General features: G+C 37.4%; 1 protein-coding gene across 1 annotated transcript in view; it reads left to right on the plus strand.

Annotated features, from left to right (window-relative positions):
- NSUN3 (NOP2/Sun RNA methyltransferase 3) overlaps positions 1-25,445 on the plus strand; it is a gene marked incomplete in the record, with an annotated part of 54,417 nt that overhangs the window by 14,090 nt on the left and 14,882 nt on the right. Inside the window, 3 exon segments of the mRNA XM_027766053.1 lie at positions 1-233; positions 11,754-11,908; positions 12,637-12,758. Coding sequence (XP_027621854.1) covers positions 1-233; positions 11,754-11,908; positions 12,637-12,758 — 510 coding nt within the window.

A 25,445-nucleotide genomic window follows, 5' to 3' on the forward strand; every position in this document is an offset into this window, starting at 1 on the left:
TCAAGGCTCTGTGCCCTACTGTCCTAAATCAGTGAAGTGTTACCTTGGCAGAACCCCAGACCGAATGCCTTCAGAAAGACACCAAATTGGAAACCTGAAAAAATATTATCTCCTAAATGCTGCTTCTCTTCTCCCAGTCCTGGCTCTGGAACTAAAGGATGGGGAAAAGGTTCTGGATCTCTGCGCTGCTCCTGGAGGCAAATCGGTAGCTCTGCTGCAGTGTGCTCATCCAGGTAGTGTGTGTGTTTTCATTTTTGTCTGTGTTTCTTCAGTAAGTGACAACTTTCTAATATCCATATGTTGCGAAATACTCTGAAAATAACTGAGGAAAAATGTAATAGTTTACAAACTTAGAAAACCTGACAACCAGGGTATTATGGAAAATGCAAATTTTAGCTAAGGAAATCAGTATAAATAGTATCTTTTTCCCAGCTATTTAATGGTACCAGGTAATTGGAAGCAAAACTACAACTTTTTTTTTTTAACATAAACTTGTATTACGAAGGCTAATAAGCAATGACAGAGTTTTTAAAAAATTTTGTTTACTTCTATGCTTGAGAGTCATATATTTATCCCTGTCATACTTCTCTGTAACAAAAGCACATATATTTAAAATCATTTTTTTTGTGTCATTGGACCTTAAGATTCTAAAGAAGCTCTGTCCAATAGAAATATAATGTGAGTATATACACAATTTAAAATTTTTGAGTAATGCCATTTTAAAAAGTAGCAACAGATGAAATTAATTTCCATAAGGTATTGTAACAACATACTCAAAATATTATTTCAATATATAATTAAAATAAAATTTTAATGAGATATTTTACATGCTCATTTTCTTACCAGTCTTCAAAATGAGAGCAAGTTTTAACTCGGACCAACTATATTTCAAGTGCTTATGGACACATGTGGGGAAAGAGCACAGTATTTTACACTTTATTGACTTCTTTTGAACTGTCATTCTCATTACCATTATTAGTAAAAAAAAAAAAGAGTGATGTACTTTTTTAAAGCATATTTATTAAAAGTAGGAAGTAAGTATTCAGTGTAAATTATTTCCTTAATGAGATGGATGAGCGTGATTTTTTTTTTTTAACTAATTCAGTTTTCCCCAGATTCTTATTGCTTACTGCTAGAAGAAGCAGGATTCAGCATTGGTTCTACCTGAGTGATAGAATTGATTTTTGTTTGATGGTTTTGTTTTTATTGATGCAAATACCGTAGCTCACATAGATAAGATGAAAATGGTGAGAATTGTATTACAGTGGTTTCACTGGTTCTTTCAGTTTCTGATTTTTATCTCTCAACCACATACAGATCTTTTATCAAACATTAATTTTTTAAAGTTTATTTATTTCTTTCATGAGAGAGAGAGAGAGACAGAGACAGAGACAGTTACCCTCATCAAAGTCTATCTTACAGTCTACTCCAAGCTTCAGCCAGCCCAAAACATGTACACAGACCCAGACTTCTTATGACATGAACCCAGAAACTTCCCATGTGGCTTAGCCTAGCAGAGTGTTGGATCACTGTTGCGCCACCATCCAGCCCCTTGAATGTTATTTAATGTTTTAATAGGTGAGCACTCATTTAGTCTGGTTTTGGTTTTGTTAAAAGCGAAGGATGTCAAATCATGTCCATTACAAAAGGCAGTGTTGAAGGGGCCAGCAAGTGGCATAGTGATTAAGGCGCTGGACTTCCATGTGGTCAACTGTGGTGTGAGTCCTGGACCCGGCCACTTGGCATGCCCCAAATCCCAAGAGGAGAATGGAGGAGAAGGGATTGCGGCTTGGCCAGCCCCCTGGAGGGGATGATTTCTTGCTTCCTGTCTCTTTGTTTCTGTCTACTTCCCTGGGGAGCGCATGCATCCTATGACAAAAGCTTCCCAAAAAAAGGGTATTGTTGCTTAGTCTTTCACTTAGGTTTTTTTCTAAGCATATAATTTTAAGTTCATTATTCATTTTTCTATTATAGAAACAGAGAGGTCCCCACAAGAGGATCTTCTCGCCATGATTCTTTTCCAGCCTCAGTTAGCCCAAATCATGGCACACATGTGTGCAGCTGGGATGCACAAGGAGGCTTCGGGATGCAAATCCAGGACTTTCCCATGTGGGTCCAGCATCACAGCACTTTGTGTTAGGGCTGTGCCACCAAACAGCTCATTCCTTTTCCTATATAAGACACTCACGTGGTGAGCTGCCCTCGTTTGCTGTTTTAGAGGTTTCTACACTGTGGCATAATTTTCTTTAATAAGAATCTGGATTGGTGGGAAACTTGCTTTTGATTTGAAAAGTTGGTAGAGTGTCATATGAAAGGAGGTGAAGGTCAAGGGGTATGTTTTCCGCCATTTGGAAGTCTATGATCTGGAAATTGATTTTTTTGAAACTAGCCAGGCCTGCCTATTACAAAGAAAGTAAGTAAGTAAGTATCCCCAGATTCTGCACATCACAGTTTGGAGTATTCCTTGTAGAAATCTTAAAAAAAAAAAAAAAAAAAATTACAGTAAGTAAGTGTGACTCCAGTTGTTCTTGGCACTGGTATAACTATATTAACTATATATTTAGGAAAAGTTATACTGTCTGTTTTAGAATACTCATTAAAACTCTGTTATTGAAGCTTACAATATTTTAGTATACAAGATCACAACAAAAGATTGTTTTATAAGGTTACTTTATTTTTATCATTTTAGCTGAAGCTTTACGGAGTTGTGTGTTAAAAGGAGTATTTGTGTTTGCTTTACTCTTTCTATGTTCTTTGACAGTATTCTTATATTTGCTGTTACTAATTCTGGGTACAGAACTTTTAATATTGTAAGAAACTGAAGAGAAATGTCAAATTTGGGTAACACTTTGAAGAGAGGGCATTTAAATCCTAAATTATCCTCATTAGGAGGCTATAAATATTTTACACGTTTATGCTAGAGAAGTTGATTTGATTAGGAACCCAAAGGCAAACTGATATATTCTAGGAGTTTGAAGTAGGGAAGAATCTTCCTGTTCTTACATCAAGGGCAATGAACTGCAGGCAGTGTTCCAAGTAAAGTAGCTTTTCATCCAAGTAGGACTAATGATAATGGTTTACTAAGAAGTACAGATGTCTTCATGCTGATGCTTAAAGCCCAAATTAGGTTAGCTACAGTGCTTGCATTGGAATGTAGAAGCAATGCTAATCAAAGCTTTTATAAGCAAAACTTAAAATGATAGCTGCACTAAATGTGCATTTATACACTAAATTTCTTTAGATCAGTACTGGCCTTTATTCTGGGCCAAGAGGCTCAGAGCTTTGAAAGATTAAAAAGCTTATATGTTAGGGTGATTAAAAATATGAATCAACTTTTCTGTTGGCCCAGCCATTCTCACCTGCTAACACAATGATGGATTGATCATTGCTTTTTAGTCAACACAGCCTTTGTAAACTGGTTTCTTCCCATTTACAATCCTGATTGTAGCAGTAACATACTAAGGATGACCCAACTTGGTAGAGTGGTTTGGAAAACATTCTTGCAGAGGTCCTTGTGCCTCCAGCATAAAATCTCTTTGTTATATCAGTGATAACTTTGTTTTAAAATAATTATTTTTATTTATTTTATTATTATTGACCAGAGCAAGAGAGAGAGAGAGAGAGAAAGTGAGAAAGCAAGCAGCCAGGTTAAGATTTGAACCTCAGACAGCCTTGTGGGAATCCATCGTCTTTAATCACCCCACCACCTGCCAGCCCCAACTGTGAGACATCTGGTTGCCTTTGGTGGTAGAGAAGATTAGATGCCCTTCTTTTGTCAATCCATAAGAAAGGCTGAGACGTAGTGAGTGAAATGAAAGTGGTTTATTTGAGCCAGCTTAGGGGGATTTGCCCAGGTAATACATAGCTCTGTTTGCCCAAAAATATGCTTACCAAAATGGCTGCCCTGAAGACTGTTTTCTATAGCAAGGAAAAGGGCAAGAAGGGGATGTTACAAGTTGTTTGTCAAGAGTTTGCCTTGGTCCATTGAAACTAACACATAAACTGATTAGTTATACCTTTTTCTTTATATCATGAACTCAAGAACACAGAGTGAAGAAAAGTGGAGGTCATACTATAAATCTATGACAGTTTGCAGGTTTGTCTACATAGTGTAGATGTAACCAAAGTCTAGGTTATATCCACAAAGGCCTCTCTCTAGGCCTTTTTGCACTTTCTATAGGTACTGATTTTCCCACCCTTCCTCTGCTAACTCCTTTCTGTCTTTCAGGTTTAACCTCAGGAATCTTTCTTGGAAAGATTTCCTGAATGCCTTGCATTTTGTGCATCTTCTTTGTGGCAATAAAAATCATAGCCATTTGAACACTTTGTATTTAAATCACTACGACTGAAAATTAGGGCATCTTTTCATTAAATTATAGCTTAGTCAAGAGTCTTAATTCAGCTTTCTAAAATAGCTCCCAGCTGAATTATAGATTTATGCAGTATTATTATTTTGCTTAGATGGAGATTTTATTTGAAATGGTCTTAGGTTGATTAAACTTTTAATGATATGCCATATAAGGTGTTACAAGTTTTATGTGTATACTCACACTATATTGAGACAATTAGTTTCATACTTAAATAGCCAAACCAAGCCATTGTGTTCATTACATTGCATAAAGCTGTGTTTTTCAAACATTTTTTTTTTTTAGCAGTCTTGGGTTCTAACATTTTATGTTGTGTCTCCATATAAACATCTTCCTGAAATTTTTCCTAAGGCTTTTTTTTTTTTTTTTCTTTGAGAGGTTTTTGCTATAGGGCATGTGCATTTGCCAGAAAGACAGAGAGAGATGGAGAGATAGAAAGTGAGAAATCGCCTTTAGGGGGGATGGCCATGCCGAATCCCTTCTCTTCCATTCGCCTCTCAGTATCTTGGACACGCACGCACACACGCCCGGCGAGAGAGAAGCCACTGGGTCCAGGGCTCGAACCACAGTTGACTACATGGGAGTTCAGCGACACAGCCATTACACTAACTACTGGTCCCATGTCCTAAGGCCTTGAGGAATATAGTGTACCTTATTTCATTCGATTCTGCACTGCTCTGAAGTGGATATGACTATCTCCATTTTAAAAATGAAACTGAGACAAAGAATAGTTAACCAAATTACCCAAATAAGTGGCAGAGCTGGGATCCGAACTTGAGCTTTCACTATTGTGCTGTTGACTCTATTCCATGGATCCCAGTAATACTCAACTGCTGAATTGTCCAGCGACCTCTGTTAGAAAGCTTATTGAGTATAAGTATGGGCTGTTAATTATCTTTGTGTCTAGTAACTAGCTCTAACCTTAGTCTATAAGATGTATTTAGTAAACCAGAACCTTAAAGTGGTTGTGCTCTCAAATGTATTTTAATCTAATATTAGCCAAGTTTTAACAGATTCATTCCCACCATTTCATTCATTCATGAATCTGTAATATTGCTTCTGGGAAGCTCAGAGAATCTTCCCATTAGCTGTCACAGCACTTTTAATATATAGGACACTATTTATTATTCCAGTTTCTATGTCCAGAGAAATACAGAAGAGAACCGTAGGGCCAGCTAGTGGTTTGGCGTTTGGGGCCACTGGATCCCACATGGCCAGCTGTACAGTTTGGTTCTTGGACCCAGTGACTTGAAAATTAAACTGGGTATGTGTGCATGCATGCCTAAAATTCTGAGGGGAGATTGGAGAAGAGGGCAATGTGGTGTGGCCATGCTCCTGGAGGTGATTTCTCACACTCAGCCTTCCCCTACACCACCCACCTCCCTGCTCTTTCTGGTGAGCACACACATCCTATAGCAAAAAAAAAAAAAAAGTTGCTTCTTATAGCTCTAAAGAATAATTGGAAGAACTGGAAATCAGGCAAGATTCTTTTTTGCCCCTAAATTAGGTATACTAAACTAAATGAAAGATTATGACTACCAATTTCAGCTCTTTTCCATGGAACAAAAGCTACCAGGTATAGATGCTAAGGTCTCAACACCTTTTCCAGGAATTTGTAAAATTTACTCCCTTTCTTGCTTAGATGAAAAATTTATCAAGATTTATTTTATTTTTCACCATTTTAGCATGAAATTGTCTCAATATAGTGTTAGTATACATGAAACTTTTAACACTTTATGTTGCATATTTTTCAAAGTTTAATCAACCTAAGACCATTTAAATAATATCATCCTTTGGGACCAGCAAATGGCATAGCAGTTACATTGTTGTACTCCCACATAGTCGACCATGGTTCTAGTCCCAGACGAGGCAGCTTAAACTCACACATGGCACATATGTGCATATGCCCAAAGTCCCAAGAGGAAAATGGATGAGAAGGGATTGTGGTGTGCCATCCCCCCGGGGGGGGGGTGATTTCTTGCTTTCTGTCTCCGGTGAGTACACACGCCCCAAAGCAAAAATCTTTCAAAATAATAATAATATTTCCATCTAAGCAAAACAATAATATAACATAAATACATAATTCAGCTGGGTGCTCTTTAGAATGCTAATTAAGAATCTTGCCTAAAACTATAATGTCATCAAAGACTCCATGATTTTCAGTTGTAGTGATTTAAGTGTTCTTTATCACAATGCCATATTTCAGATCAGGTCTCCATATTTAGTGTACACATGCCCTGCACAAGGCATCGGATGGTGTGTAGAGCTGAGGGAATTAAAAGGATTAAGCCTTCTGTGACTTGTGATATGATAGATTAGGTACCATAACCTGCTTTCCTGCAGAGAAGGCTAAAAATGTAGTTTTTAATAGTAAAGAAAAGCAGAATCTTTCTAAATGCACCAATGATCCTCATATACTTAGTCGCTGAAATCTAAGGGATGGTGAGAACCTTGAAGGTCAATTGACTACTGAAGCTGGCTTTTGATTTTAGAGCATTTGCTTAGCTTGACAAACTTTCGTATTAATTTTAATTAGTTCATGAAAATGCGGAAATTAAAGACAAAACCAGAGCCTACCTAAGTAGAGCATCTAATAAGACACTAACTTATACACAGCTGATACTCCAAAGTGCTATATCCTCCACGTAAGATGAACCAGGGAAGAAATTGTCCTTCAAAGGGACTACAAGGAAACTGCATGTTTCAGCGTTGATGTGAGGCGAGGAGTAGAAGTACTCACTGAAGTTTTGTTACAACTAGGCCAATTTATAGACCATTATAATGAAGTTGCAGAACACTGAACGTGAAGAGAACATCTTAATAGCAATCAGAGAATGGGCACTTTACCTTTAAAGGAATGATAGAAGATTGATACCTGAGAGTGACGGTAGACACCAGAATTGAAAGGAAAAAATGTTTTCCGTGTGCTAAGATGTCTACATCTTATAAACCACCACGAATTATTTTGCTTCTTTCTACTCCCATCCCATACCTCAAAGCTAGTGCCATTTAAATTGTTTCCAGAGACTAGAAGACTCGTGCCATTCATGCAGTTGTCTGCTGCTAATGCCACTGCTGCAAATTGCACCTCCAGAATGGCACCACCTGACAGACAAAGACTACCATACCTGTGTGCTTGGAGTAGCTGACTTCCTTGGCAATTGTCTGGAGGGGCCAGGCACACAAACTTGAAGTATGTAGGAGTTATCAAAACCTTGAATGGAGAGGCAGGAATCAGAAAGCAGCCAGAAGATTGTTTTTCCTACTCCACTAACTCCAAAGCTCCATAATTTCATACTATAGAGATATCCTGAGAGACTAACCAAAGATATAGCCAGGTTGACTAGAAATGTTATAATTGTGCACCCTCCTTCCATAATTTACTTCCTGTTCCCCTCTGCACACGCTCTCTTGCTTCCCTGGGGTTGCACTCCTTCAATAACATAAACTTCTGTCTTAGGCTCTTTTCCAGTGGACTTCTAGGCTCCTATTTAAGCTCTATAGCAAAGTCCTCCTAAAACCACCCAGATAAACATGTAAACTAAATATGTAACAGTTTACATGTTCGCATGCAAGTGCACCCTTAAGATGATTTGTTATTCTTCCTTTTAACAAAATTGATGCCATCTTCTGAGCATCTCTCCTCTAGAAGTGTGTAACCCTGGTAGTAGAAAAGTTAAGCCATGCATGTAAACACCCCTTATATGAGGTAAAATACCATAAGTACTATGGGAGAGACACAAAGTATCCTTGTGAAATGGAATAGTTAAATTTGATGGACCACAGTATCCTGGCAAAATAGTTGGAAACTAAAATTGAAAGGTTGGGGACCAGCAGATGGCGTAATTGTTACATCATTGGACTCCCACATAGTCCACCACAGTTCGGGCCCCAGACCCAGGGAATTAAACTCAAGTCGGGTACGTGCGTGTGTATGCACACACAAGATCCTGGGAGGAAAATGGAGAAGAAAGGATTGCAGTGTGGCCAAATTCCCTGGGGAGTGATTTCTCGCTTTCTGTCTCTCTGTCTGTCTCCATTTCTCAGGCTAGTGCACATGCCTATAAAAAATAATCTCTCAACAACAACAACAACAAAAAAGAATTGGAAAGTCTTGAGATCTGACTATTATGAACCTCGATTTAATGATTAGACCTTTGACCTTTATTCCATGGATGAGGGAAAGTCATTCAAAGTTTTTTTTAATAATGTGTGATAATCCACAAAATAAAAACATATACATACATGTATATTTCTGAGCAAAGAGTTGACATTAGAATTTGACCTTCACTTAGTTCTCTAGCTTGGTTTCTTTGATAACCTGATTGTCGCTATGTTTCTTGGCAACATTGCTTATGGTAAAAATTACCCAGACTAGTAAATTGCATGTGCTCTAGCAGAAAGAATAAATAAACCCTAGAGACCTGAGGCAATGTCTGCTTTGAGTTTTCCTGAGTATGGCAGTTCTTGCAACTGAGCATACACCACCTGTGGGACCCTGTAAGCTGTGTCAGTGGAGTTGTGAAAGAAATGTTAGTTCCTATGAGACATCAGGCTTTTGAGCCGTGCAGCTCCTATACCTGCTCCAGTGTGAGTCTCATATTGCACCTGAATTAACACCTGTGTGAACTGAACTGTGCAAGGCTCTTCACGAAGGGCCCTCCTTTTTAGTGAGATTTCCTATTCTGTATAGGAAGATACCAAATGTAGCCCCTGTGAGTTTAAATTTTAGTTGAGTCAAACCTGAAAATGATTGAGATCACCTTAACTAAGACCAAAACATTTAGAACTTATGGAAGAGTGATATGATCGACTGTTAAAAATGTTACAAAGCAAGTATTACAAAGTTTAAACTTCAGAAGACAATTTGGAAAATATTTGCAAATCACATGGTAGATAAAGGTTTTATATTTATAATATGAAAGTACGTCTTACTGGTTAATAAGAAAAATATAGTGTAATGGGAAAAAAAAGACAAAGAATAAGAATAAGGAGTTGACAGAAAAGCAAAACCAAATGGCCCATAGTCATATGAAAAGATATTCAATTATGTTAGAGATTACAGAAATACAACTTAGTATTATTCTTTAACATCAGCCTATATCATACTAACAGTTACACTACTTAAGGGGTTTGATGAAGGGACAAAACAGTATTTTATTCAAACCTATTCATTCCTCTGGTACTATCATAACAATAAAATATACCATATCGAACAGTTGTATACAAATGTTTATTGAGCATTGTTATTAGTGACAACAGTGTGAATATGCAACAGTAGGAGAATGGTTGAATAAAGGGTGATGCATTTATTCCACATACTATTTAGCAGCCCGTAAAAATTATTTCTATCTCTGGGTCCAACAGATGGCATGGTGGTTAAGGCACTAGACTCCCACATGGTTGAGCACAGTTTGAGTCCTGGACCTGGCAGCTTGCTTTCTCACTTCCTCTTGCTCTCTCTCTCTGCTGAGCACACGTGCCCTATAGGAAATTTAAAAATAATCATAATAATGAATAAAACTAAATAAATGATTCTTTAAAATTTTATTTATATCTCTACTGATTGACTTGGGAGTATTTTCTTTGAAGTATTGGTGCTTACGGGGCGTAAGAAGGCAGAAAAGTATAATACAGTCTTTCCTCTATGTTGAGGAATATGGCAAATTCCTTTTGATAGAGTAGTTGGAGGAGGTATATGAGGAATAAAGGGGAAATAACACCACCAAAAGTATATAATTTCATGTATTTAAATTTATGTGAAGGTATATGTATAAATATAGTATGATTATCGACATTAAATGGTGGTTATTTGAAGGCAGTGGGATTTGGGATAATTTTAATGCTCTATCTTTATACTTTATGCATTTATAAATAATCTTTCAAGGGTTGGCAGGTGGCATGATAGTTAAGGTGCTAGACACCCACATGGTCAACCACAGTTTGAGTCCCAGACCTGGTGCTTGGAAATCATGCAGGTGTGCCCTAAATCCTGTGAGCAGAATGAAGGAGAAGGGATTGAAGTGTGGTCATCCCCGCTGGGGGATGATTTTTCAATTTCCCTATCTCTCTCTCTCTCTCTCTCTCTCTCTCTCTCTCTGGTGACCACATGTGCCCTATGGCAGAAACCTGAAAAAAAAAAAAAACCTTTGAGAGATGGATAGACAGACTGATTTGATAAAAGGAAAAAACAAAGCAACTAGTTCACTAGGAAGAGAATCACTTGCTCAGTGTCCTCTATTAAAAAGCAGTACAAGAGGAGCTTAAAGTGTGTGTAGGGCCTTGGAACTAAACCGCCTGATGACCAGCTGTGGGAACCTGGGGAAATTAACCTCTCTTGGCCTGTTTTCACCTAAGTAAAACAGAAATAATAGCAGTGTCTGTCTGTCTCACAGGTTTGTTTGAATTCCATGTGTTCCCACATCTAGAGTGCTTAGAAGAGTGCCTAGTACATACTGAGGATTCAAGAATTGTTAGGCAGTGCCTCTGTGGTGCAGAGAGCAGCATACTGAACTGCAGTGCTGGGAACCACGTAGCCTACCATGGCTTTTGATGCCAAGTAACTCTGAAGCATGATGTGCTTGGGTTCGCCCAATATCCTGGCAAGCTAGAGAAATGGGAGAAGGGGGACTTTGGTATAATGAGACTCTGTCTTCTGTTTTTTACACATGCATGCACATTTTCTCTCTCATTCACCTACTCTCTCTGGTGCTCTCTCTCATGAATGAAGTAGAATCAACTTAAAAGAATTGTTAGTACTTATTACAAACATTCGTTTTTACTGTTTTTGCAGTCCTCTGGTAGATATGTACCGAAGTACCAATCTGTCAGGTAACTAATATGATCTCCATTTTACAGAAAAGGAAACCGAGAGTTTTGAGATGCTAAAAGAGAGTCCCCAAATCTCCTAGTTCATAGTTCGCACCCACACCTTTCTTAACATAGAGCCCATAATAGCACTTGCTTTTGTTCCCACAAACTACGTTGCTTTCCTTCATTTAATATGGCATTGTGCCATGGGAGGAGCTATTGTTTGCTCTTGACATTTAGTACTTTAGGGGGAGAACTGTGTCTGAGGTGCTGGTTGTAAAGCATAGCTTTAGGAATACATCATTCTCTATAGGTTTTCTCCTCCCAAATTGTAGTTGATTATATAAGTGGTGAGAACTTCTGAGATGCTATATAGGTATAACTGCTGTAAAAGTTTTATGTAGTACATGCGTCTGTGTACTTTTGTTTGTAAGGCATAATAAGATAATCATGTTTATCTCCAAATCCTATTTCTGCATAATTATGATGAATTAACTTCTTTCTGAAATCTACTTGCTGAAAAGTAGGAATTAACAATTCCATTAACTTCATTTGAAACTTTTATCTTTTATTTAGGTTATCTTCATTGTAATGAGTATGATAGTCTGAGATTGAGGTGGCTAAGACAGACCTTAGAATCTTTTATCCCAAAGCCTTTAATAAATGTAATTAAAGTGTCTGAATTGGACGGCAGAGAGATGGGAGACGCCCAACCTGAAGCCTTTGACAAGGTACTTTTATTACATTGTGACAAACTGATGCACTCCCAGTGACACCACTGTTAGGTTGCTTTGCTGGTGTTGTTTTCCATCATGCTCCCAGATATGTTTGATTCAGGATCTTAGGATTCTGGAAACTTTTAATAAAGTAAACATGGAAGCAGTTTTCACTTGATGATCAACGTGGTTCAAGGGAAGTAGTAACATTGGGATTGGGGGTTACAGAATGTTTTATACTTCCAGGTACCTCAAAAATACTCAGGAAAAGATCAAATATTATTCGGGCCAGTACACAAGTATTACTTTAATTCAGGAACATTTCATATCAGAATATGACAGCTGAAAAAAATAAGACCATTTCAGCAAACTGAAATTGAAATATTAGTTCTTAAAAATAAACGCTGAAAAATCAGAAATAGTGATGTCTATTGAGTGAATAGGAGTTGTAAACATTTTAGCCATGGTTGTGAGGAATGTCAGCTATCATTAATACTTTTTGTCCTTTCATTTTCCTCTCTCCCTCATTCCCAAAGAAACACTGAAAGTAAATAGGAGTTTTTTAAAATGTATGTATTAGTGAAAAAATGTCATAAAGAACTAAAACATGGTGTATACTATTTTCTATTTCAGAAGAAATGTTTTTATTTATCTGCCACTTGTTTGTCACACTCCTCTGTATATTTTGTGTCTGAAAATACTTTTTAGTACATATTTGCATTGTTTGTCCTTTATTTCTCTAGGTGTTAGTTGATGCACCATGTTCAAATGATCGCAGTTGGTTGTTCTCTTCTGATATTCAGAAGGCAGCCTATAGGATAAGTCAAAGAAAGAATTTGCCTGTTCTACAGAAAGAACTTTTAAGGTGAGGACTATTAATATAAATGTGAATTTTGGGTTTCTAACATTTTTTGGCTAGCAGGTGGCGTGGTGGTTAAGGCACTGGGTTTCTAACATTTTTTAAATAAGTGTGTTAAAACATGGTAAGCCTCCAATTGGAGGGTTTCCCAGGTAGGTGTCAACAATTATCCTTCTAAAAACTGCCCTCTTAACATGCCCAACCACTTCTCTTTCAGTTTTGCTTTTCATGCCCACCCCCCCCCCAATTTAATGTAGTGTCACTATGCATTGTCTTTTAAAGGACAGACAATTTTACCATGGTTCAAAGTTGTTTATTTAGGACTGTCCTGAGACCAGGGTTCATATCTCCCATTTTTTCTTTTAACAGAAGCTGAGCAGTCCCCCTATAAGACTAGTTTTGGACCAGGATGCATTTTATGGGAATGTTCTGGCTGAGTCAGCCTTCTAGGAAGTGGTATGTTAGCACTTATCCTTCCTCTAAGAACTTTCTAGAAAGGTCTAGCTACCAAGAGATAATTTGGTTTCTATCAGAACATTTGGGGAGATCCTTGTTCTGGTTCCAAAAGAGATTTCCATTTATACCCTAATTTCAAGTAATTCCTGTTGTTTAATGCTGAACAAAAATTCTCTAGAATGTTTAAACTATAGTTAAATGGTGCCTTTTCACTGATTACCTATTCATGTTGAATGACTTTATGCACTTCTGACAACATTCTTGACTCTCAGCTTCTACCTGATAAATAATAATTAGCAAATGCTATTACTAAAACATTACAACCAATACTACTAGTATAGTCTTGTTCTTACACTAAATTGTGTATTGGCTTACTATGGTGATTCTTGGTAATACCTACTGGAAGGTTGTTCTAGATATGTCTCATCTGCTAGACCATTTGTTTTCTTCTGATGCCAGCCTCTTATATGCTGTTACCCTAAGGTATTTTGAAAACTCCATACCTCCTTATTCTTTTATCTCTTGGGTTATTAGCTTTGCACTGTCGCCTAAATCCTTTTCTAGAATTATTACTGCTACTGTGTGCTTTTGTCATCCCTTCCTTATACCTTATAGTGGATATTGAATCTGAAGATGGCCTATTATCAGCATCAAGGACTCCAGTTTTTGTTTATTTTTTTTAAACTATGAATAAGCAACCAGGCTTTTTATTATTTTTTCTTCTCACCTTCATGGAAAATTTCCCTTTTAACTTCTTTTTCTTCCTGTTCATTACTAGACTTTATATGTTTTATATTTCATCTTTTGCATTGTCTCTTATTTTTTCTCAATGTATTGTATTTTACTTTCAGTTTCCTTGAGTTTTCCAAACCTATGCTTATTAAAGCTACTACTCACTATTTGATAGGTATCTTTTATTGTAATTTTACTTTATCTGTTTTGCAAAGATTTTATAAGACTTTTAAAATATATGTATTTATTTATATAATACCTGAAAACATCCTTATTGTTAAAAAGTAATAATAATACAGATGAAGCAATAATACAGATGCTCACATACCTAACCAAAATCAACATTCTTCATAGAGTTAATTTTTGAACTTAAGTTTATATACTTTTCCAAACTTTTCTTATACAATTTTTTGTAATCCTTCCAAACTTCTCTTACACCATTTTTGTAACTGCATCTACATGGAGAAATACATTAAAATAGTTGCTATTTGGGCTGGCATGCAATGTGGTGGTTAAGGGTGCTAGACTCCCACATGGCTGACTGCGGTTCAAGTCTCAGACCTAGTGACTTTCTTTCTCACTTTCCCTCTCTCTCATTCTCTCACTCTGTTTCTCTGTGGTCAAATTAAAATAAATAAATTAAGTTTATATACTTTTCCAAACTTTTCTTATACAATTTTTTGTAATCCTTCCAAACTTCTCTTACACCATTTTTGTAACTGCATCTACATGGAGAAATACATTAAAATAGTTGCTATTTGGGCTGGCATGCAATGTGGTGGTTAAGGGTGCTAGACTCCCACATGGCTGACTGCGGTTCAAGTCTCAGACCTAGTGACTTTCTTTCTCACTTTCCCTCTCTCTCATTCTCTCACTCTGTTTCTCTGTGGTCAAATTAAAATAAATAAAGTTAAATAAAATAATTATTTAAAAAATAGTTGCTATCTTTATGACTATGTTGACCTGTAACTGGTTATTGTTTTGTACTTCACATTTCTTAGTCTGTTTCACATAGATCTACTTTATTCTCTTTAACATCTTTGAAATATATGACAATCAGTCTGTTATATTCTATTTAATCCTCTGGGGGTACTTACTTTTTTTAAAAAAATACTTTTATAAACTATCCATCAAGTTGTCTGGTTGAACAGACATACTAGTATTTTTCTTGATTAACTAATGAGAAATAGAATTGGAAATTAAACATTTTAATACTTATGAGGAGTTGTTCCCCAAAAAAGTTGTGTCAGTTACTCACTCTTGACGTTGTGACTGCTTGCTTCCTGTTAAACTGTTCTCTTCCCTAGACAGTCGTAAGCATATGATTTTCTGGTTCTCTTCCTACTTCTTCAGTTATGCCTTCTCCATGTTTTTCTCAGTTTATTCTTAAGAATTCATCCCACAAATGTGGAATTTCCTTGGGCTTCTAATCATTCTTTTCTCTATCTGACAGCTTCAACTGGTATAAGATCTTATCTGCCAAATATGTGTCTAAGCTCAGATCTTTCTCCTTAGTCTTAGACTTGTGTTCAGTTACCTATGAGAGAGCTCTAAGCACATAAAACTCAAGATAAAATCCATAATTTTAAACTTTTCTGTTTCCCCTCAAAATCTACAAAAAAATCAAAATTATACCAACTTGCCTCTTCTCTTTTCTGTTTTTCTAAGTGCCATACAACTACGTTTGCCTAAGTCAGACTGATCAATTTTCCTCCTTTTCCTGTATTCAACTAATCACTAAGATGTCTCAGTTTTACCTGTTAGGTATCTTCCAACTCCATCCAGTTTTTTCTCTCCATCCTTAATAGTCTGACCTAAGCAACCAGCATTGGTGATCTGAATGGTTTTAACTGACTCCCTAACCGTCCTGCATGGCTCCAGTTACTCCTTCACTCTGCATGAAGTCAAAGTGATACCTCTGACAGTGTAAATTTGATCATGTCATTCTCCTAGAAATCTTGTAGTGGTTTCCCATTACCAGTAAGATTTCCAACTCTTCAGTAAAACCTTACCTAGCTAGGATTGAAATTGATATTCCTCTAATGTCTTTACATTTTTTTTTAATGAATCCAATTTTTATTTATTTATTTATTTTTAGGTTTTTGCCATAGGATGTGTGCACAGAGAGGGAAAATGAGAAATCACCACCTGGAAAGTGTGAAATCACCCCCCACCCCAGAAATATTGTCCATGCTGCAATCCTTCTCCTCCTTTCTTCTCTTGGGATTTTGGGCATACATGCACACATGCCTGGCATGATTCTCAAACTGCCAGTTCCATGTGGGAATCCAGCACCTTAATCAACACACCACCTGCCAATACCTAAAAATATATTTATTGTCAGTTCCCCTCCTAGATATTTGTTTCTTGCTTCAAGGCTATATGCTCCATTGGAGCAGGTATTCTACTATTTTTATTCTTACTGTTTAATTCGGTGCCTGATATGTAGAAGGGGCTCAATAAACAATAGTTTAAAAACAGTAAATTTCAGGCCAGCACGTGACACAGAGATTACAATAACTGGATCCCACATGACCAACTGTCTGGTTCAAGTCCTGGACCTAGCAGCTTGAAAAAATACACCAGGCAGGAGCCAGCAGATGGCATAGAGGCTGTGTCGCTGGATTCCCTTATGGCTGATCAGGTCTAGTCCCAGATCCTGTGGCTTGAAACTCATACTGGACATGTTGGCATGCATGCCCAAAATCCTGAAAGGAGAACAGAAGAGGAGGGATTGCAGTGTGGTCATTCTCTCTGGGGAGTGATTTTTCACTTTCCCTCTTACTGTGTCTGTCTCTCTCCCTCTCTGGGGAGTACATTTGCCTAAGGCAAAAACATTAGGAAAAACAAAAAAAAAAAAGAAGAAGAAAAATACACCAGGCACAGTTCGAGTCCTACACTCGGCAACTTGAAAAATAAGCCAGGCATGTGTGTATATGTACCTAAAATCCTCTTGAGAGTGGAGAAGGAATTGAAGATGATTTCTCACTTTATCTCTGGTGAGCACATTTTTTTTTTTTTTTTGGAGAGGTTTTTGTCATAGGGCGCGTGCGCTCGCCAGACAGACATAGAGACAGAAAGCGAGAAATCACCCCCCAGGGGGGGATGGCCACTCCGCAATCCCTTCTCCTCCATTCTCCTCTCCGGATCTTGGGCACACACACACACGCGTCCGGTGTGAATTTTAAGCCACCAGGTCCGGGATGTGAACCACGGTCAACTACATGGGAGTCCAGCAACATAGGCATTACGCCAACTGCTGGTCCTCAGCACATGTTAATAAATAAATAAAAACAGCAAATTTCAAAGGCTGGGTATTTAGAATTTTGAGCTATAATTAAATTTATGTCAAAGTTAATCTGTCAAAAATGATGATGTAATCATTATGCTGCAAGGTTATTAGTCATAAATGTAAAGCAATTCACATAATTTACTTTGATTAATAATGCTTTTATGTAGCCAAGGTATAGTTTTTATATCATATAGGCACACTTATGTCCTAACATCAGAGTCTGGATGGCCACTGCACTGCCCCATCATCTTAACAATCCCCTACTCCCTCTACTTCCCACCCCCCAAAGGAATGGCTTTAGTACCACATCATTTTTGTAGCAAATCCACAGGCACAAAACTGAAATCTCCATCACAATGAACGTGGGTTTTCCTGGAGTCTTTGTGATTGGAAAAGGCTACCACACCAGCCATCTCCCATTGTTTTCCTTGAATAGCTGCTCCACATTCCCTGCTTCTGCTCTCTGGTTTTATGTGAGAGGTTTGGGAGCAATTTGAAGCAGCTGAAACTCTGAATCCCTTGGCTATGTGATTATGATGATAAAAAGGAAAGAGATACCTAAACTGCAGGCATAGAAATGATCTGATTCCTGACATCTACAAGTCTTGGGGTTAAAAAGATAAAGGAAAAAATGATAATACCAGACACAATCTCTTTTATCTCTTGGGCTCTTGACTTCGAAAACTGGGGAGAAAAAAAGACTATAGTAATTTTATCATCAGGGATAGGTCTATTATGTTACTGTATCACTTATGAAGAAGTTTTTCTTGCTGTCTTCCAGATCTTTCCAACCTAGCTTTTGCCTGGCTCCCTTCCTTTGATAAAAGGAAATTCTTTTATTTCACAATAAGAGATAAAATATACATATATGTATTTAGAGGTTTTGGCTATAGGGCGCGTACGCTCGCCAGACAGAGAGAGAGAGACAGAGAGACAGAAAGCGAGAAATCACCCCCCAGGGGGGATGACCACGTCATAATCCCTTCTCCTCTGTTCTCCTCTCGGGATCTTGGGAACGCACGCACATGCGCTCGGCGTGAGTTTTAAGCCACCGGGTCCGGGATGTGAACCATGGTCGACTACGTGGGAGTCCAGCGACATAGCCATTACGCTAACTGCTGGTCTTGAGATAAAATATTTTAAATACTGTTAAAAGAAAAATAAACCAGCCAATTTAATGGAGTAGAATTTTAATTAAGCAATTTATTTTTTGAAAGATTTTTGCCTTAGGTCTTATGTACTTGCCAGAGAGAGAATGAAGGAGTCAGAGACAGTGGGAGAGAAAGTAGAAATCAACCTCCAGGGAGGATGGCTACACCACAGTCCCTTCACCTCCTGCACATGTGCCTGGCGTGAGTTTCAAGCCACTGCATCTTGGACGCAAACCATGGTTGACCATGTGGGAGTCAAGCGACATAACTACTGTGCCACCTGCTCGCCCCTAATTGAGTGAATCTCAAGAAGATTTAAATGAGGCAGTTGTCCCTGGACTTCTAGACAACTCCAAGTAACCTCATGGTCACATGATATTTAAGTTCTGGAAAAGAAAAGTGATGTATTCAGGAACAGGAGTGTGACATACAAAAACGAAAGTGAGGGAATGAGGTAGGGAAATAATTTGGGTTGGTTACATTCCAAAGTTTGTCTGCATTAATACATAAAAGGCAAGATGCCTGTGATTGACTGAAGCTTAGTTGCTATGATTGGCTGTAACCTAACAACCAGCTCAGGAAAACAGCCTAACATGTATGATTTCAGCTTATCTGTAGGAATTTAAGTGTGGGAGTACAGCAACTGTTTTAGTCCAAAATCACTTGACTTAAAAATATTAACATGCAAAAGAGTAAATGCATTGATATTGTGAATTATGGTTATATTATAAAAAATTGATTGCAGATTGTTGTTCACATTTGTAAAGAGCAATTAGTACATAAGCAAACAAAAAATTGTCTGTCCTGCTATTGTAGAAGAAAGATTGTACTCAGAGGGAGAAAAGTGTAGTCAAGAAGCAAACTTTTTTATTGTACTGTTTTCTCAAAGATTAGATTTGTATCTGTATTTTGTCTGAGAGAAAATGATGCTCAAGGGACCAGCTATTGGCATAAAAGCTATGTTGCTGGACTTCCATGTAGTCTCCTGCAGTTCAAGTCTCGGACCCAGTGGCTTAAACTCATGCTGGGCACATGTGCGTGCGTGCCCAAGATCCTAAGAGGAGAATGGAGGAGAAGGGATTGTGGCATGGCCATTCCCCTGGGAGGTAATTTCTCACTTTTTGTCTCTGTCTCCCTCTGTCTTTCTGCCAAGCGCACATGCTCTACAGCAAAAACCCCTCAAAAAAAAAAAAAAATGCTCAAAGGTACTTTATAACTTCCATGAATGTATACTCATTTACCTTGTCAGAAACTATTCGATTGGGCAGTAACATAGTAGGTAAACCCGCGCATTGAAAGCTGGATCCACACGTCCAACCATGGTTTAAATCCCTCCCCTGGGGGTTCCCACTCCTACTTAGGGTTTGTGTATGTGCATGCCCCAAATCTTGGGATGGAATGGAGAAATTGAGGAAAAATATTTAAGCATGACCATGCCCTATTGGAAGGTGCACTCTCTCTCTGACGTGCACTCTCCACCCCCCCCTCTCTGGCAAGCACACATGCAATAAAAATAAATAAATATTTTTAAAAAAGAAATTCTGTAGTTGAGTAGGTAACATGGTGGTACCATGTTGGATCCCACATGGCCAACTCTGAGTTTGCATCCCAGGCTCAGCAGCTTGAAATTCACACTGGGGCACTTGTGCATGCCCTGAATTTGGAAAGGAGATGGAGGAGAAGGGACTGGTCATCCCTCCAGGGGGGTGATTTCTTACTTTCCTTCTCCCTCTCTGGTGAATGCATATGCTCTACAGCCAAAACAAGCAAAAAAAAAAGTATTTATATTGAATAGTCAGTCTGAATAATGTTCAAAATTTTAGCTTTTACAAAAAGACAGCATTGTATAACCAAATAGTCTACAACTGAAAATTAATCTTGTGCCTGTTTTTATGAATGTGATGTTTAAAGGAAAATTGATATTTTATTTTACAGAAAAAGTTTTAACATTATTTATTTATTTTGTAATTTACTAGAGGGTTCATATGCTTGCTGGAGAGAGACAGAGAATGAAATTAGGAAAGAAAGCCCTTCCCCCATGCAACACAGTCACAGTGCAGTCCCCTTCCTCCATTTCTCCTTCTGGAATTTCTTTCTTTCTTTTTTTTTTTTTTTTTTAAGAATTGGAGTCTACTATTTTAAAATTTGATTAGAGGGAAGTGAGAGAGAGAGAAAAAGGGAAAGTGAGAAGGGAAATGCCAGGTTTGGGTTTTGAAACAGTTGGCCATGTGGGAGTCCAGTGCCCTTAACCACCATGCTATCTGCTGGCCTCTCCTTTTGGGATTTTGAACATGCATGCCTATACACCCAGTGTATTTTTTAATCTGCTAGATCCAAGACTCGAATCACACAACTGGCTATGTGGGATCTTGCCACTGCAACCACCATACCACCAGCTGACCAAAAGGTAAAATTTTTAAAAAGAGTTTTAGTAGATATGTAATGATATGTAATACTCTCTTTTAAGACTTTTTTTTTTAATAATGTGTATGTAGTAATATACATAAAATAAAATCTGGGACCAGCAGATGGTATAATGGTTTTGTTGCTGGACTGCCACATGGTTGACAGTAGTTTGAGACCTGGACCTGGCAGCCTAAAACTCACACTGGGCACCTATGCGTGCATGCCCAAGATATCAAGAGGAGACTGGAGGAGAAGGGATTGTGGCATGGCCATCCCCTCTGGGGGAGGGGGTGGTGGTGATTTCTTGCTTTCTATTTCTCTGTCTCTCTGGCAAGCACACATGCCATATAGCAAAAATCTCATTTAAAAAATAATAAATAATAAATAAAAATCTAATCTGCTTTTCTTTTTAATTATAAAAAGCATATAGAAAACACGTTATGACAGAAAGATCCCAGATACACATGAGCTTGTTGTATACTTAAGAAGGGCCCGTATTTATCCATACAGATGTTTAAAAATGAGAATCATCTGTTGAATTTCTAAAACATGAAGATATAAGTTTCATAAAATTCTCTCTCACATCTGTCCCTCAAACTATTTTCAGAAGTTGAGAATAAAGGACAAGGATATAAGGAACAGTTGAAGACGGTCCATTTCTGTTCATGGAATGCTGTTTAAAAGTATATCTTTGTTTTTTATTTCTCAAAATAATTTCTGAGCTAGTCATTTCTGTTGTGTATGATGTCTGTACATACTCCATAACTGAATTCTTTTGCCTCATTTGTATTTAAATATATTAAGAAAAATAGAGTGGGAGAATATACTGAAAATGACATATATGTAGTCTTCTCAGAAAGCCACTGTGATATTGTGTAAGAGAAGTTTACATGATTTTTAGGCAGGAAAATGCTAACTGGAGAGTATGATTTATAACAAAAATGTAGGTATCTTATTGCAGTAATGTATCATGTTGTCCATTTCCTAGGAAAAAATCAATCACATTTAAAATACTGACCCCTTCTGGTGTTTTTTTTTTTTTTCCACTACTTGACAAGTAAAATTCAATTTCTAAACTCATTGAAAAAGGAAGCTTAGATTATTCAGTAACATTTTGAAAATTTGTATAAATCATCCAGATAACAATCCTTAAAAAGTGGTATTCTGACAGCAAGAATTGTATTTTAAAAGAAACATTTAAAAAAAAGAAACCCACTAACATCTATCCTCTGATGCCCACCGGCTAAGATAAGGGATACCTAGTGAATGTGGAGCCTGGGCCTTCATTATTCATCAGCATAGTGACCAAAGAGTTGATGTGTTTATATTGCAAAAATAATCTTTGGATTTATGGTTTTCTCAGAATGTGAGATTTCTACCACTATTTATATATATTTTTTCTTTTTCAAGTTCATGTAATCGAGTTAACTTGTCATATTGTCATCATATGCCTATTCCTGTTTGGAATTCAGAAAACAAAAGCAAACTACTGTTACTACTAGGACTAATTCTCCTCCTCCTCCCACTCTCATCCTCCTCCCTCCCTTCCTCCTCATCCTCCTTACCTTTCTCCTTTTTCCTTTCAGTTTTTTCTTCCTTGAGTAAGATGACAGGAGTCAGAGTTCTGAGATTAAAGATCTGTCATTTGTTTTGGCAAAGTCTATATTTCTTTTTAACAAGAGTTTTCTGATCAAAATATTCCATATTGAAATTCAATTATAAAAGGTTGAGGAAACATTCAAAGCTACAATTTGTAGCTATTGTATTATCATTCATAAAAAATGTCTCAAATGTAGGTTAACAATATGAAATACAATCTTAAAAGTACTATTTTATCAGTACTTATTAATTTATCTAATATACATTATTACTTTTTTCTGAACTTTGATAAGCATTGCAGATATATATATTGGAAATTACCCTGTTCTTAAGGTTCTTAGAATAATTGTTGTAAAATATAGTAAGAACTATAATTGAATAATTAGAGTGCAAAGAGAGCAGTGTTGGAGACACCTAACTTTGCTCAGCTTAAGGGTGGAGTGTAGGAGTAAGAAGGTACTTTTTTTTTGTGAGGTTTTTGCTATAGGGCACATGCGCTCGCCAAAAAGACAGAGAGAGACAGAGAGACAGAAAGCGAGAAATCACCCCCCAGGGGGGATGGCCACGCTGCAATCCCTTCTCCTCCATTCTCCTCTCGGGATCCTGGGCACGCATGCACATGTGCCCGGCATGAATTTAAGCCACCAGGTCCGGGACTTGAACCACGGTCAACTACATGGGAGTCCAGCGACATAGCCATTACACTAACCGCTGATCCCAGAAGGTATTTTTTTAAAAATTTACATTTAATCCCTGTGTATCTTTACAGTGTACAATATGGTTTTAAGAAGGAACATTTTAGGGACCAGCACATGGCGTAGCAGTTATATTGCTGGACTCCCATGTAGTTGACCGCGGTTCAAATCCTGGACCTGATGACTTAAAACTCACACCAGTTGCATGTGCGGGTATGCCCAGAATCCCAAGGGAAGAATGGAGGAGAAGGGGGATTGTGGCATGGCCATCCCCCCAAGGGGGTGATTTCTCACTTTCTGTCTCTCTGTCTTTCTGGCAAGCAGATGGGCCCTATACCAAAACTTCTCAAAAAAAAAAAAAAAAAAAAAAAAAAACCCAAAACTCACAATGGGTGTGTGTGCATGCCCAAGATCCTGAGAGGAGAATGGAGAAGGAATTACAGCATGGCCACCCCCACTGGGGGGTGATTTCTTGCTTCGTGTCCCTCTGTCTCTATCTGTGGTGAGCACACATTTCCTATAGCAAAAATCTCTCTTAAAAATAAAAATCAGTCCTATACTTTTTCATTATTGTTTTTGTTTTAGTAATTTTCTTATTTTATCCAAGTCTACAAACTTATTAAGTTATGTACAGTATTCCCTTGTTTTGTTTTGTTTAATGTTTGTAGGATTCATAGTGATATCCTTTATTTTATTTTATTCAACAAATATTAGTTTTGCAATCACTTCTTTTTGTTGATTAGTCTTGCCAGAACTCTGAGCACTTTTGTTATCTTTTCAAGATTCCAAGGTTAACATTGTTGATCTTTGTTAGTTTTTTTTCTATTTCTAAGCATATAGATATTTTCTAGTTACCTTTCTTTTTATTTTTCTATTTTAAAGTTTTTTTTAATTTTTTTCGGGACCAGCAGTTAGCATAATGGCTATGTCACTGAACTCCCATGTAGCCAACTGTGGTTCAAGTTCAGGACCCGGTAGCTTAAACTCATGCCGGGCACGTGTACGTGCATGCCCAAGATCCCGAGAGGAGAATGGAGGAGAAGGGATTGCGGCATGGCCATCCCCCAGGAGGGTGACTTTTCGCTTTCTGTTTCTCTGTCTCTCTCTGTCTTTCTGGAGAGCACACATGCCCTATAGCAAAAAAAAAAAAGATCAAAAAAAAGTTTTTTAAATTTTTTCATGTTTGAGTGTGTATGCATATGAGAAAAAAGAAGAGTGACAGTGAGCGAGAGAGTGAGAGAGAGAAGCATTCCCCAACAGGGTCTAGTAATGCCCTGAAATGCACGTAGGCTTCATTTCATCAGGCTCTTGGATACATATGCTTGCTCTGATAGTTCCCATGCTTCAGGTCAGCCAGGTCTGGGATCCAAACTGCAGGCAGCCATATGGTTTCTCCCACTGCTATTTGGCACACCACCCACTACACCACAGAGGCTGAATCTGTTTTTATTCATTTTTGTAGAGACAGGGTCTTGTTATGTTGCCCAGACTGGCCTTGAACTCATGATCCTCCTTCCTCAGCTTCCCGAGTCTCTAGGAGCACAGGAGCACTGCACCATGCCCAACTTCTCATTTTTATTGTAGTCAGAGAGCATATACTGTCAATCTTCTGAAATTATTTTTACTTGCTTTATAGCTCCATGTTATGTTAATTTTTATAAAATGTATATTTTGTAGTTTTGTAAATGTGAATTTTTCACTTATAGTACAGTGTTACACATGTGTCCATTAGGTGTCATTTGTTTATTCTGTTACTCAAATCCTCTGTAGTATTACTTTTAAATATGATTTTCTAGTCAGTTATTGAAAGAGATATGTTAAAATCTCCCAAGTGTGATGTGTATAATTCTCCTTATATTTTGTCATTTTGTTTGACATGTTATTAGAAGGCCATGTTATTAGAAGTATACAAATTTTATTTCGTCATTTTTTATTTACATTTTTAAATTTTATTTTCTTTTATATATTCAGTCACATTATTTAGCTTACAAAGTGAATATTTCAACAGATGAACATTTCTCCCTAGTCCAATTGATAAAACTATAAAATATACCACATTTCTTTGTCCCATTAATGCTATGCCTCCCTATTTTTCTTCTAAATGTCCTTCTTCAGACCCTACTCTTTCAAACTCAATTTTATACTATCTCCCGAACCCTTGCCTTGTTTTAGCTATTACAAGGTGGGGCTCTAATCCGTCTTAGTTTAATTATGTATACTTTTAAATAATATTTAATTTGAATAGCTTGCTCCACAACCTGATGCAACTGTTATGTACACAGGGGGTAGCTTCTGAAGTATTTCTGTTATAATAGTGTGGCAACATGATTACATTTATTTTAGAAAGGTTACTTTTTTCCAC

Source organism: Tupaia chinensis, unplaced genomic scaffold (assembly GCF_000334495.1).
Source record: "Tupaia chinensis unplaced genomic scaffold, TupChi_1.0 Scaffold000009_1, whole genome shotgun sequence".
Taxonomy (NCBI): Eukaryota; Metazoa; Chordata; class Mammalia; order Scandentia; family Tupaiidae; genus Tupaia; species Tupaia belangeri.